This window comes from Engraulis encrasicolus, chromosome 1 (genome assembly GCF_034702125.1).
Source record: "Engraulis encrasicolus isolate BLACKSEA-1 chromosome 1, IST_EnEncr_1.0, whole genome shotgun sequence".
In the NCBI taxonomy this organism is placed as follows: Eukaryota; Metazoa; Chordata; class Actinopteri; order Clupeiformes; family Engraulidae; genus Engraulis; species Engraulis encrasicolus.
The window spans coordinates 15,563,414-15,575,913 of NC_085857.1; the positions used below are offsets into that span (position 1 = coordinate 15,563,414).

Here is a 12,500-nt window from a genome sequence, read left to right on the forward strand (position 1 = left end):
ACTACACCACATACTGTATAGGCTAAGCGGCAGGGCTTGTCAAGAACTTGTCCAAGTAGCTCTAGCTCGTGATCAACTTGATTTACTTAGCTTGCATCTTTTACATGCATACTATAATTAAATTAAAGGCATTTATTCCACTGAAATTCAATTCAATTCAATTCTTTTCTATTCTATTCTATTCTATTCTATTCTATTCTATTCTATTCTATTCTATTCTATTCTATTGAGCCAAGGCAGTCAGCTAAGTGTAAAAATGTAAATATGCTAAGTCATTGAGCAAATTGTAACATAATGTATTCTATTCTATTCTATTCTATTCTATTCTATTCTATTCTATTCTATTCTATTCAGTTCAGTTTGAATGTGGATATCTCTTCCTATTCCGGATCATCACCAATGGCTTTGTCAATTGTATTGTATTGAATTGCATTGCACTGTATTGTATTCTAACCAGCTAATCTCCCTTATACAGATCAACACCAATGGCTTCGTCAGCATGGACATCACGCCAGACGAGTCGGAGTACCTCGGCCAGATGCCCGCCAAATTCCCCATGGTCGCCGCCCTCCTGGGAGACCTGGATACCAGCGACGGGGTGGGCAAGGTCTACTATCGCCAGGACAACACCCCCGCCGTGTTGCTAAGGGCGACCGACCACATCAGCCAAGCGTTCCCTGCCGACGACGAGGTGGAACCCACGCACGTTGTCATAGTGACCTGGGAGAGGGTGTCGGCACAAGGCGGGTCGGAGAGAGGAGATGGCGCTGCTGAGGGTGTAAGTGCCATTCAAAAAAAATATTGGTATCACTTTATTTTAGTGTTACATCTATTAGCACTAGCATATACTGTACAATGTTAATGCACATAACCTGTAAGGAATGTACAAGCATTACTAAGGTTATATTGGTAATAAATCCCTAATTGTGCATGAACAAGACATTGGCGAATACATGCCTAACAAATGTTTGATTTTGCTTAGTATTTGCCTCATAAGTTACTTATACAGAATACAGGCATTCAAATTGTATGTAGCCTATTAGTGCTTATAGATGTAACATCAAAATAGAGCGTTACCAAAATATCTTCTTGGGTTGGATTTAAAAAGTGATGTCAAGTGGATCCATGAAACTCTGTGACATAGCGCACTAGTACAACATTATTTACAATGGGCTGAATAGTTGCTCATTAAAGTGCGATCACGAGGAGTAGACAGCGCCACTCAAAAAAATATTTCCTTGGATCTAATTCAAAAAGGTATGTCAAATTGTTTCACAAAACTTCTAAGAAATTAGATATTAGAATTAATAGCTTCTAAGAAATTGCATTCTTTGGAATGGGCTCAATGAAGGAAAACAAAACCAGTAGATCTCATTGCAAACCTGTCCAAAAACGCAAAATGTCTAGTGTCCAAGAGGCGATAGCATGCTACTAAAAACATTTTTGCATTCTTGACTTGACACATGACTTGATAGCTTTGAAATAGAGATGAAGAGTTCAGATGCAAAACCCCCTAACTCCATTTCTGAAGGCCTGCACTTTTATATTTTTATAGAACCCCGTTGTTGGTTTGGTTTACATTCATGTACTTGATAATACATATAAATAGTTATATTACATAAATAAAATAAAAAAACTATGAAATTTTGATAGCTTTGCATTAAATAAAAATGAATTAAGATTATTTTCTGAAAAGGCACTTAGGGGGTTTTGCATCTGAACTCTTCAGATGTTTGTCATAAGAATATCAGAATCACAAAACGTTTATTTCTTTATCCTTGTAGCCCATTTTGTCCTAAGCCCTTTTTGGGAAAAGGGGCCCTCTCCCTATTAAAGCCTCAATATCTCAGCCTCCGAAGCACATGAAAACATGAAATAAGTTGCATTTAAAAGCTAGAATCTTCATTTTGTACTACAATGCGTTCATTCAGTTCAAGCATACCCACATCTTTTAATAAAACAGCTCAAATCTCAAGAACCTCAATGCAGCGTATATGTCGCTCCAGGACACAATGGGTTAACAACATATATTAAAATACAATGACCCTCAGAGAGTGCTCAATATTCCAATGTAGTGCTGTCACGTTTTTAGACATTCAAGTGCCAAGTACCTCGTCAATCAGTTGTTTAGCACAATCTTTTGTTTACAGAATAAAGGGCCTCACTTCTGTCTTTACTTGGAGCGCTAACACTGTTTATGGGCTATATGTACACAGAGAGGGAGACATCAGAGAGGCTAAAAATAAAGAAAGACTTCCTTAAGTGGGCATGCTTTTTTCAAATCAGGTATAAGGGGGGTTGTTCATAAATGGTCAGGGTGACATAGAGTCTGGCCAACATGTCGTACTAGCCAGGGATTGTTTAGCATTTACACTTCATAGCGGAGAGAATGAATGAATGAATGAATGAATGAATTAATGAATGAATGAATGAATGAATGAATGAATGAATGAATGAATGAATGAATGATGGTTTTGTTTCTGTAAGCACACACCGTTTTGTAACTGATATCTAATTGGTCATCCGCAGAGGTTTCAAAAGTAAAAGTAGAATTAAATTAAAGGTGTAAGTACAACACTAGGACATACTATTACATATCGCATTTACAGTATTTCACCATTCCACTCTTCCTATTGAAGATTCAGATTCAGATTCAGATAACTTTATTAGTCCCATCAGAAGGGCAATTAAGTTTGCGGTCCCATTATTAAAACCCTAAACAGGAATGTTGCTACAAATTTGGGCTCTCCTAAAACCGAAGGTGTAAAGGGTCAATTCCACAGACCAAAAGGTGATATTGGCTAAACTGTCAGTCAGAGGGGTGCTTAGTGGCCCAGGTGTGTGTGTGTGTGTGTGTGTGTGTGTGTGTGTGTGTGTGTGTGTGTGTGTGTGTGTGTGTGTGTGTGTGTGTGTGTGTGTGTGTGTGTGTGTGTGTGTGTGTGTGTGTGTGTGTGTGTGTGTGTGTTAGTGGCTGTGGCCCACGTGTGCTAACGAGATTCAAAGTCATGAATATTCTCCTAGCAGGGTCCTTCAAACACTTTAATCTAAATTGACTTTAAGACTTGGGGGGCTTTTGTGAGGGCAGACGTTTGCTTAGTAGCATCTGTGTGTGATGTAAATTCCGTGATGCAAAGCAAGAGAGGAGACTTTCCGATTGGCAAATGAGTCAAATCAGTAAAAGTGTGTGAAGTGGGTAAAAGTGACTAAAGGTTGAAGTCAAGACCAGGAGACAAGTGAAGTGAGTAAGGTATTGGAAATGTTATTGGTTCAAATGGGGTTTCCAGCAGAAAAGTTTAAGGAAATAAATGGTTACTGTAGCCCATTGGACCCACAACACTAAGACTTTTAACGTTATTTTTTTAGCCCATTGGTCCCACAGCCCAATGGTCTCACAGCATATTCCTGCTGCTCCATGTTCCCACTTTTCTAAGAATCTATTCAAATGTAGGCCCTTTGATTAATGGTGGGGAGAAAGGCACGCTCTCCTAGTTTACTTGGAAATGTGGGAACATGTGAAACTGTTGTGGAACATAGGGCCTATATTTGAATAATTCTTTAAAATGTGGGAACATGGAGCAGCAGGAATAAGCTGTTGGACCATTGGGCTGTGGGACCAATGGGTTGTGAGAACATAGAGCTGACCCCGAGGATATCCCTTTGCAGTTCACCCATTAGTACATTTGTTGTTGAAGGGTTTATTTGCATAACGGTGTATCTCCATTTTGTAGAATGTTGGGAAATTGACATTTTTGTATTGGGCATTCCATTGAATTGCATTGCAAAATGCATTTTATATAGGTTAAAAAAGTATGTTCTCAAAATATTTGAACGGTAAGAATACACACATAGGTGATCGGACTTCTGAACAGTCATTTTCAATAATAAAATGCAAAAGTCAAAAAATGGAGATACACCGTTTTGCAAATAAATCCTTCAGTTATAGCCCCATAATGCACCCTGTTCCACCAGTGGAACGCCGTAATGATCATCAAAAAGCTAACTACCACTCTACTACACGTCTATGCCATAACACAGGGCCTTTAGTAATGCACTGCAACTTGGTCATTGGCATTCTGGTAACAACAACTTCATAACGCTGTGTCTTAACGGGTTAATGGGTATCCATGAACTCTTAAAATATATTGCGCTGCACAATGTGTAATCATTAGAGACTATGGATTTAGATACTCTCCATTTAGATTTGCATTATTTGTGGAGTTTGTAACGACATACTAGTCCGTAGTACTGCTAGGCTATCTGAGGTCCTCTGAGGGGAATGCCTTCAATAAGCACATAATGTTGTTCAAGAAAAAACAGTCGATCGTATCAGAGATCTTATTTGTTTGCCATGATATATGCTTTGGGCAACATAAAAGCACAGCACTGGACTGGACTGGAGTGGGCCGTCCATAAAATAAATAAGGCGTTTGAAGATTGCATCATGTTAACACAGCCCCAACACCCAACCCCTCCTTTAAAACAAACAAATAAACAATCAAACTCCAGCATGTACATACCGGTACGCCAAAACAAACAAAATAAATATGCATAGTCCTAAAGGGTTATAGTTATAGCGTCCATGGTTTCAGCCTCCAATTGCTTACTTCAAAACCAACAAACAAAGAAGCAAGCAGATCACTATGTGAATACGCCAAAAAGAACTAAATAAACATGCTTTTGATGTAAAACCCCCTGAGTGCCATTTCGGAAATCCGTTGAAGTCCCTTGTAAAATTATTCTGTAGAGGTCCCTTGTAAAATAATATTACCCATCTAAAAAAAGAATAATTTAAATTGCACCATTGAGTACAACAAGCCAAGCAAAACCAACAAAACATGGAATGATTATTAATTTTATTACAGCACAGCCCATATCTGAAGATTTATGACAATTGGAGGGGATTTTTGCATCTGAACTGTTTGCTTCTCTTTCTCTTTCTCATCATCTGAACTCTTCGTTTCTCTTTCTCATCAGGAGGGAAACACATTCCAGCTGGTTATCGCCTCGATGGAATCCGCCTCGTACGCCATCTTGCTGTACCCGAAAGACGGCCTGCACTACCACTCCACGCCCATAGGGGACGATGTCCAGCCGATGGAAGTGGGCTTCAACGAGGGCGAGGTGGCCGGCTGGCTGTGGACCTCTGCAGGGGAGTACTTCCGGGTCACCACTGATGAAGAGGCGTCCGTTCGGGACATGACCAAGTAAGTCAACTGAACTTTAATGTTTTTTGGGGATTTTATTTCGTTGGTGTGTGTGTGTGTGTGTGTGTGTGTGTGTGTGTGTGTGTGTGTGTATGTGTTTCATTTGAAAGGGACAATACATGTTAATTGGCATTTTCACCTTACCTGACTCTTGCCCTCTGATGAATGGGAATGACTCCGCGTGACGCAGCTGAACGCAGCCAGATGATGTAAATCAAGTTAATTTTCACCAGACCTAAACATGAAACTTCAGATTTGCCTAAGTTGTTTTTTTTCTTTGAATTTCCCCAATTTTCCCATCTTTGGTCAGGTTATGATATTTAACAAGAGCAATTGCTTAACACTAGAACTACCAGGATTTTTCTGCCTACCTAGAAGTACCAGAGAGGGGTCATTTGACCCGGTGGCTTTTACCTAATACACTAATCACTCATTTTGTTATGGTAATGAGGCTGTTAGGGGCCGTGTGTGGGGTGAGGGGTGAGGGGGTCACACCTTACAGTGCTAACAGCCAAGACAGAGGGACAGACAGCTTCTTCCCAAGGGCTGTCAGCCTCCAAAATCAGTCACCACAAGTAAATAGCAACTTGCATGAAGATATCAGCAATAAAGACAGATAGCACAGTTTGGCGGACAGTTTGTTACCGTTTTTCTCCATTGGTTTGGCTCATTTCTTGAAACTGAGATGTCATTCTCAAAACATGGACAAATCCCAAAACTAATTTGCAGTTCCTCACAACAGAATGGCATTCATCATTGCTTTCATCAAATTTCAAATGCTTTTGTACATGTCTCAATCATTTAGTACATCCTTGCAAATGGGTATGTACAAGTATCCTACAGTTAACACAATCAGCTTACATTTAGTAGAATTTTCAACTGAATGTACCTTGCTGATCTATCCCAATTGGTTGATTTTCAGTGTAATAGTTGTCCTGAAAACATGTCAGCACATTTTCTTCATATAAGTCATCAATGAACGAACGTGTGAATGTCCCATGTGATCATGACGAATCATATGACTGCAACCAGATAATGGTTGAATTACAGTTTTTCTCGATTGTTTTGGCTCATTTCTTGAAACTGAGATGACATTCCTATAACCATTGGGTCATTTGGACAAACATTCTTACACTTCTGCACAACAGTTCAGATAACTAGCAAAATGTCATATACCTCCCAAAACACCTCATTCTTGCATCAGCACTAAACCGTCTGACATATAAATAGTCAGTACCATCCTCATCCAGATCCTCATCACTCGCTCATATCACCACAAAAACAGTTTACCCATGTGTCAAAACTAAATTTCTTCCCCACATATATCATCAGTACCCTCAAAATACATTGTCCCTTTGCCATTGTGTAAGCACTGCCAGTCAAAATGGTTTTATCTACGTTCAGCTAACAGATTTCGACTATGTATAAAAATGAAAAAGTGAGTGAAACTATTGAAGTTTGACAACACAGATAATTTACCAAGGACATTTATCAGTAACTTTCTTTACTGTAAATTCATATACAGAAAGTAATGCCCATATATCACAGGTTTCTCATGGGTTTGGCTCATTTCTCAAAACAGAGATAACATGGACAAATGCCAAAGCAACTAGCAATTGTTCAAAACAGAATGTCGTTTGAAAAAATGTCATGAAATTAGCCAAATAACATGGAAACTGTAGTATACACGGTTGTAAAATTATTTTCTACTAACTAGTAAAGTTACAATACCATCTGACCTGTTGAACACTGTCATGAATTTACTATGTAATGAAATTCTTAAAATATGATGTCCTTGACAGTTTTGGGAACTACGTAGACCACTTTGCATATGATGACTTACACAATGAAATAATGCTGACGTGTTTTGGAGAGGGCAACCATTAGACTGAGAATTGTCTAATTCGTTTAGATAGGCAAGGTTAATTTATTTGGAAAATGTGCTGAATGTATGCTGAATGTGTCAACTGAAGGGTATTTGTACATATCCATCTGCAGAGATGTACTAAACATTTGAGACATGTACAAAGCATTTGATATCTGATGAAAGCAATGAAAAATGCCATTCTGTTTTGGGAAATTGCAAGTTGGTTTGGGGATTTGTCCGTGTTGTTTTGAGAATGTCATCTCAGTTTCGAGAAATTAGCCAAACCAATCGAGAAAAACTGTAACGTGTGAATCTCCCATGCCATGTGACCATAATGACTCATGTGAATGCAACCTGGCAATTGTTAGATGGATAAATACCAGTGCATGTGGACTACTGCTTAATTTCCCTCAAAAATGTTGTGGTGAAAGAAGCTCCTCTCCAAGGAACGAAGATGCAGAGATACAGCACTCAACAGGCATTGGAAATGATCCACACACACACACTCACACTCTGTGTCTCAAGTGACAGCTGTGAGCTGCTAACAGCCACATTTCCACAACAAAAGGAGTGTCCGCAGGGGGTCCAAAGGGTCAAATGACCCCCTTGTGGGGCTTTTAGGTAAAAAGGTCAATTGACCCCTCCGTGGTAGTTCTAGTGTTAAGCATTACCTTGTTTTTGAGGGTATAGGCTACTGTAGTTGTGTTGCCTTTGGCATGTTGATGTACCGTACATGTATGTTTGGTATCTTGTCTTTGCTTTTCCCAATTCCTTTTTTATATATTTATTTGACCTTTATTTAACCAGGAAGGTCTCATTGAGTTATAAAACCTCTTCTTCCAGGAAGTCTTCCTGCACTTCCTGCTTTCCTGCACTTCCCCTTTTCCACCCATCTTGGAAGACAATCTGTGTCTCACAACCGAATACAGTCTCCATAATTTCGAAGCTAATTACACTACCCCCATCGACAGTTCTGCATCAGGAACTCTTTAGCCTTTAAGAGTGTGGGTTTTTGAGCATTCTATAAAAAGAATGTGTTCTATAACAATGTAAGATTCTACAATTCCATATTGTATTGAATGACGGCCAGAATTCTATAGAACTTTCACTGCCCGAACATTCCCGTCACACCGGCGTGACGGTACACTCGTAGCCCCTTAATGCATGCCGTACCTCCAGTGGCACGCTGTAATAGTCATGGAAATATACCTACCATAGCACTACAACACTATGACATAACATAGGCCCTTTAGTAATGCACCATGACTTGGTCATTACCATACTGGTAACAACAAATTTATAAAGCCGTGTCTTAAGGGGTTAAAGGTTAGTGTATTGTCAATTCATTTTGCTCTTTGCACTTCCCCCTCATCCAGGAAGACCAACTCCGGCCAGCGCGGCGTGTGGGTGTACGAGATCGGCACCTCCCCGTTCTTCAGCTCCATCCACTCTGGCGAGACTGACGAGCTGGACTTCGACGAGTCCACCCTCGCACCGTCCACCACACCGCCGCTACCCGTGGTCACCGCTCGGGAGAGGGAGCGCCCCGGCTACCCCCCTGTCCACCCGCCTTACGAGACCGTGACCGACGAAGATGAGGTGATTATTGTGGCCTAGTAAATTGGATTAATCTGCCTCCTTGCGGGCAAAAAATACTTTTGCCAGGTGTGTTGGTCTAGCATTTGCCTGGTTAACACCAGACCTAATCACAGGTGAGATTAGGTCTGGGGAGTTGCCTATATTAAATTCCATAGGTGGCAGAATACTTGGCTATTATGACACACTGCCCTGCTCTCTGATTGGGCAGAGAAACTGTTAAGGTCGGAATGCTTGGCCATTATGACACAGGTACCATGATCTTGGACGTTATGAGTCATCCTCGCCATACTGTCTTTCAGATCGAAACGATTGTGTAGAACTAAAGGCAGTATGGGAGTTCCCAGGCTAGTCTAGCATCGCACCACAGGGTTAAAATTAGAGATGTACAGGATCCAAGATCCGGTTTCGGATCCGGCAGGATAATAGGGTTTTTCAGACTGTCCGGATCCGGCAGGATCTTAAGCAGTGCATCCGGTATCCGGCAGTTACCTAAAAATCAGGATCTGGGGCATCTCTACTTCTTACGTAGCCTAGGCTTTTCAGTCAGTCTTTCACAACCCCAATCGCTGCATGAAGTGAAAGCCCTTTGGAAGCGGCCGTTGAAGGCAGTGTGGCAGTAAGCCAATGAGTCTTAAAAATAGTTTAATAAAAAGGGCGAGTTGGCTATGTGTTTCAACCCTTTCGTAGGATCCGGTATCCGGTTCCGGATCCAGCAGGATCTTAAGCAGTGGATCCGGTATCCGGCAGGATCCTAAAAATCAGGATCCGGTGCATCTCTACTTAAAATAATACATTAACTGGGCCAGGACATCTGTCGTCCAATCACACCTGTCTAGCGAGAGTTGTTTTCCCCTTTGAAAGTCTTTAGTGAGTTGTTTGGCAGGCTTTGCCACAGTGACAACATATTTATAGCTGTGCTGTCCTATGATGTCCAGTTAAGCAGTTTTGTCTTGGTTTTAGCACCAGCCATTGGCTTGCGAGAGTAGTGATTTTGCAGATTTTCTTTGTATTTAGTTTTTCATCTACCTTCCCAGTAAACTATGGGTGGAAACTAGCGTGTATTGATGAAACCTGGTGAAATGACATCTTTCCTTGCTTACACAGTAGGTTAATATTGGAGCGGCACACTGACCCCTTGTAGCTTTTGGTGCTGGCGCGATAAACGGTGATCCGACTCACTGTTTTCTGGAACAAAAAAACCCAAAATAAACACTATCATAAAAGCACTGCCACAGTATGACATTTCCGACAATCCTAAGTAAAAGACTAAGACATTGCTGTTTCTATCTTGGTGACAAGAAAATTACAAAGACGGCTTTCAATGACACGATTTACATAATAATTAAAACAAAAACACAATTGAAGAGTTCAGATGCAAAACCCCCTAACTCCATTTCTGAAGACCTGCACTTCTATATTTTCAGAGAACACCATTGTTGGTTTAATAGTTTTATTACATAAATAAATTAAAACAATATGCAATTTTGATAGCTTTGTATTAAATAAAAAATAATTAAGATTATTTTCTGAAAAGGCACTTAGGGGGTTTTGCATCTGAACTCTTCAATTGCTAACATAATAAAGAAACATCATAAAAAAAAACATGGTAACTGAACTGTAAAACTCTGGCAGGTGGTGGAGGAGATCCCCGTCCTGCCCACCCAGCGGCCCAGGGTCCCAGTGTACCCAGGAGCAGGACAGTACCCCACCTACCCCAGGCCCACCTACCGCCCCCAGCCACCGGTGGTCTACCCAGAGCCCCGCTACCCTGAGCCAGCACAGCCACAGCCAGACCCCCGGAGGCCCCAGCCCGAGAGGCCCCAGGTCAGAGATTCTTTAAGTATAGAGATATGCCAACATAATAGGTTTCTATGGGCACCTAACGCGACCAGGTTCCGGTCTGCCTAAAGGGCCGTGTCATAATGCTCCTAGCATTGAATAGAACAGTCCTTAGGTCTGCCTAGGTCTGCCTAAGGGGGGCCATAATAGAACCCGGAAACAATGGGCCAATGGAACCTCTCTCTCTCTACTCTCTCTGCCCAGGTGGTGGTAGTGGACGATGATCTGGATGTGGATGGTACAGGTACGTAGGCAGGGTATTTTCTTCATAATTGGTGGTGCTACTTTTCATGGGGCATTTTAGGTTGCGTGTTAGATTTGTATGCATGCACTCAGTGGGCAGAAGTAGCCTGGGCGAAAGCCGACTGTTGACTCTGTCAAACAGTCTGGCGAAAGCTGAGAGTAATACGTCTCCGTGGAGGGTGGGAGATGGTCTGATCTTACTCTGCCATTTAAATTCATTGGAGTTCCGAATTCGAATTAAAACTCATATTTTGCTTTATTAGCATGACTGTTACGATATAGTGTCGCAAAAGCATACAAATAACAAAACAAAAGAGTGAATAGTAGCCTCTTCCACCAGTGTTTTTCAATTCTTTAGGAATTCACATCATTATTATTTCTCCCTCTTCTACCAGTGTTTTCCTACAACTACCAGACCTGTGCCAATAACTGGCAGAAGTGTTCCAGTTTCGCCGACTGCAGAGACTACTCCGACGGCTACTGCTGCCACTGCAGGTCCGGTTACTACGGCGACGGGAGAGACTGCGTTGCCGAGGGTTAGTAGCAGGAATTTAAGAATTCCGTTACACGCCTTCTAACACGAGACACACGCACACCCGCACGCACACACAAATGCACTCACGCGTGCAAGCAGGCACGCACACCTACCCACATACACACACACACACACACACACACACAGACACACACACACACACACACACACACACACACACACACACACACACACACACACTGACAAAAGTACTTTTTATTGTAAGGTGACTTCAGATAGGTTAACTTTTTGGATGGACAAACACAGGTACGCACACACGCACGCACACACACACACACACACACACACACACACACACACACACACACACACACTCACACACACACACACATACGCACACACACACACACGCACACACACACACACGCACACACACACACACACACACACACACACACACACACACACACACACACACACACACACACACACACACACACACACACACACACACACCCCACCACCACCAACACCACCGTCTCACCCACCCTCTGTCTGGGGACCTCTAGACTAGGTATATTAACGTGGTCACCCGTAGAGTTCAATATTAATGTAATCACCGTTCTCCACCTTTATAGACTTCCACATGAAAGAGTGCGGGGGGAGCCAGGAGAGGCATGAATGAGAAGGGTTACTGGCAGGCGGCAGGCCTGCACAAACTTTATTACTCAGAGAGAAAAAAAGAAAACAGCAACACACTCTTCTAGTCACGTTTTACTTTTAATTTTCAATCTCTTTGAGACAAGTGGAAGTTGACATCTGAGGAGTGATTTCTCTAAGCTTGTTAATGAATTTCAGACCATTTGAAGCTGAACTCCTGGTCATTTACAGTAAGCGCATACAACAAAAATAGTGTTGAAGGTGATTCTGAGTTGTTTTTGAAAAGTTTATTGCTGACTTCACTGGTGGACGGTTACTGGCAGGTAGCAGGCCTGGACAAACTTTATTGCTTGGAGGGAAAAAAAACGTTATTTATTTTTTAGTAAAAAGAATCTGGTGCCACACGGATGTCTATCTTTTGTAAATTATTTTGTCAGGGCAGTAAGATATAAGATGACATCCGTGTGGCACCAGATTCTTTTTCCTTTGTAGTTATAATTTAGTCCTGCTCTGGTTGCACCGTATTGTTAATTTAGAAGCGCGGAGTGCGGATCTCCTTTGTTTTACTATTTATTTTTTGTTTTTACTTAAC

The 12,500-nt window shown here is 41.5% G+C and overlaps 1 protein-coding gene across 1 annotated transcript in view; it reads left to right on the forward strand.

Annotated features, from left to right (window-relative positions):
• Positions 1-12,500, forward strand: part of LOC134448251 (nidogen-1-like) — a 115,381-nt gene that overhangs the window by 28,092 nt on the left and 74,789 nt on the right. Inside the window, exons 2-7 of the mRNA XM_063197951.1 lie at positions 476-778; positions 4,975-5,204; positions 8,448-8,670; positions 10,303-10,494; positions 10,714-10,753; positions 11,148-11,288. Of these exons, the coding sequence (XP_063054021.1) occupies positions 476-778; positions 4,975-5,204; positions 8,448-8,670; positions 10,303-10,494; positions 10,714-10,753; positions 11,148-11,288 (1,129 nt within the window). The remainder of the gene's footprint in view (positions 1-475; positions 779-4,974; positions 5,205-8,447; positions 8,671-10,302; positions 10,495-10,713; positions 10,754-11,147; positions 11,289-12,500) is intronic.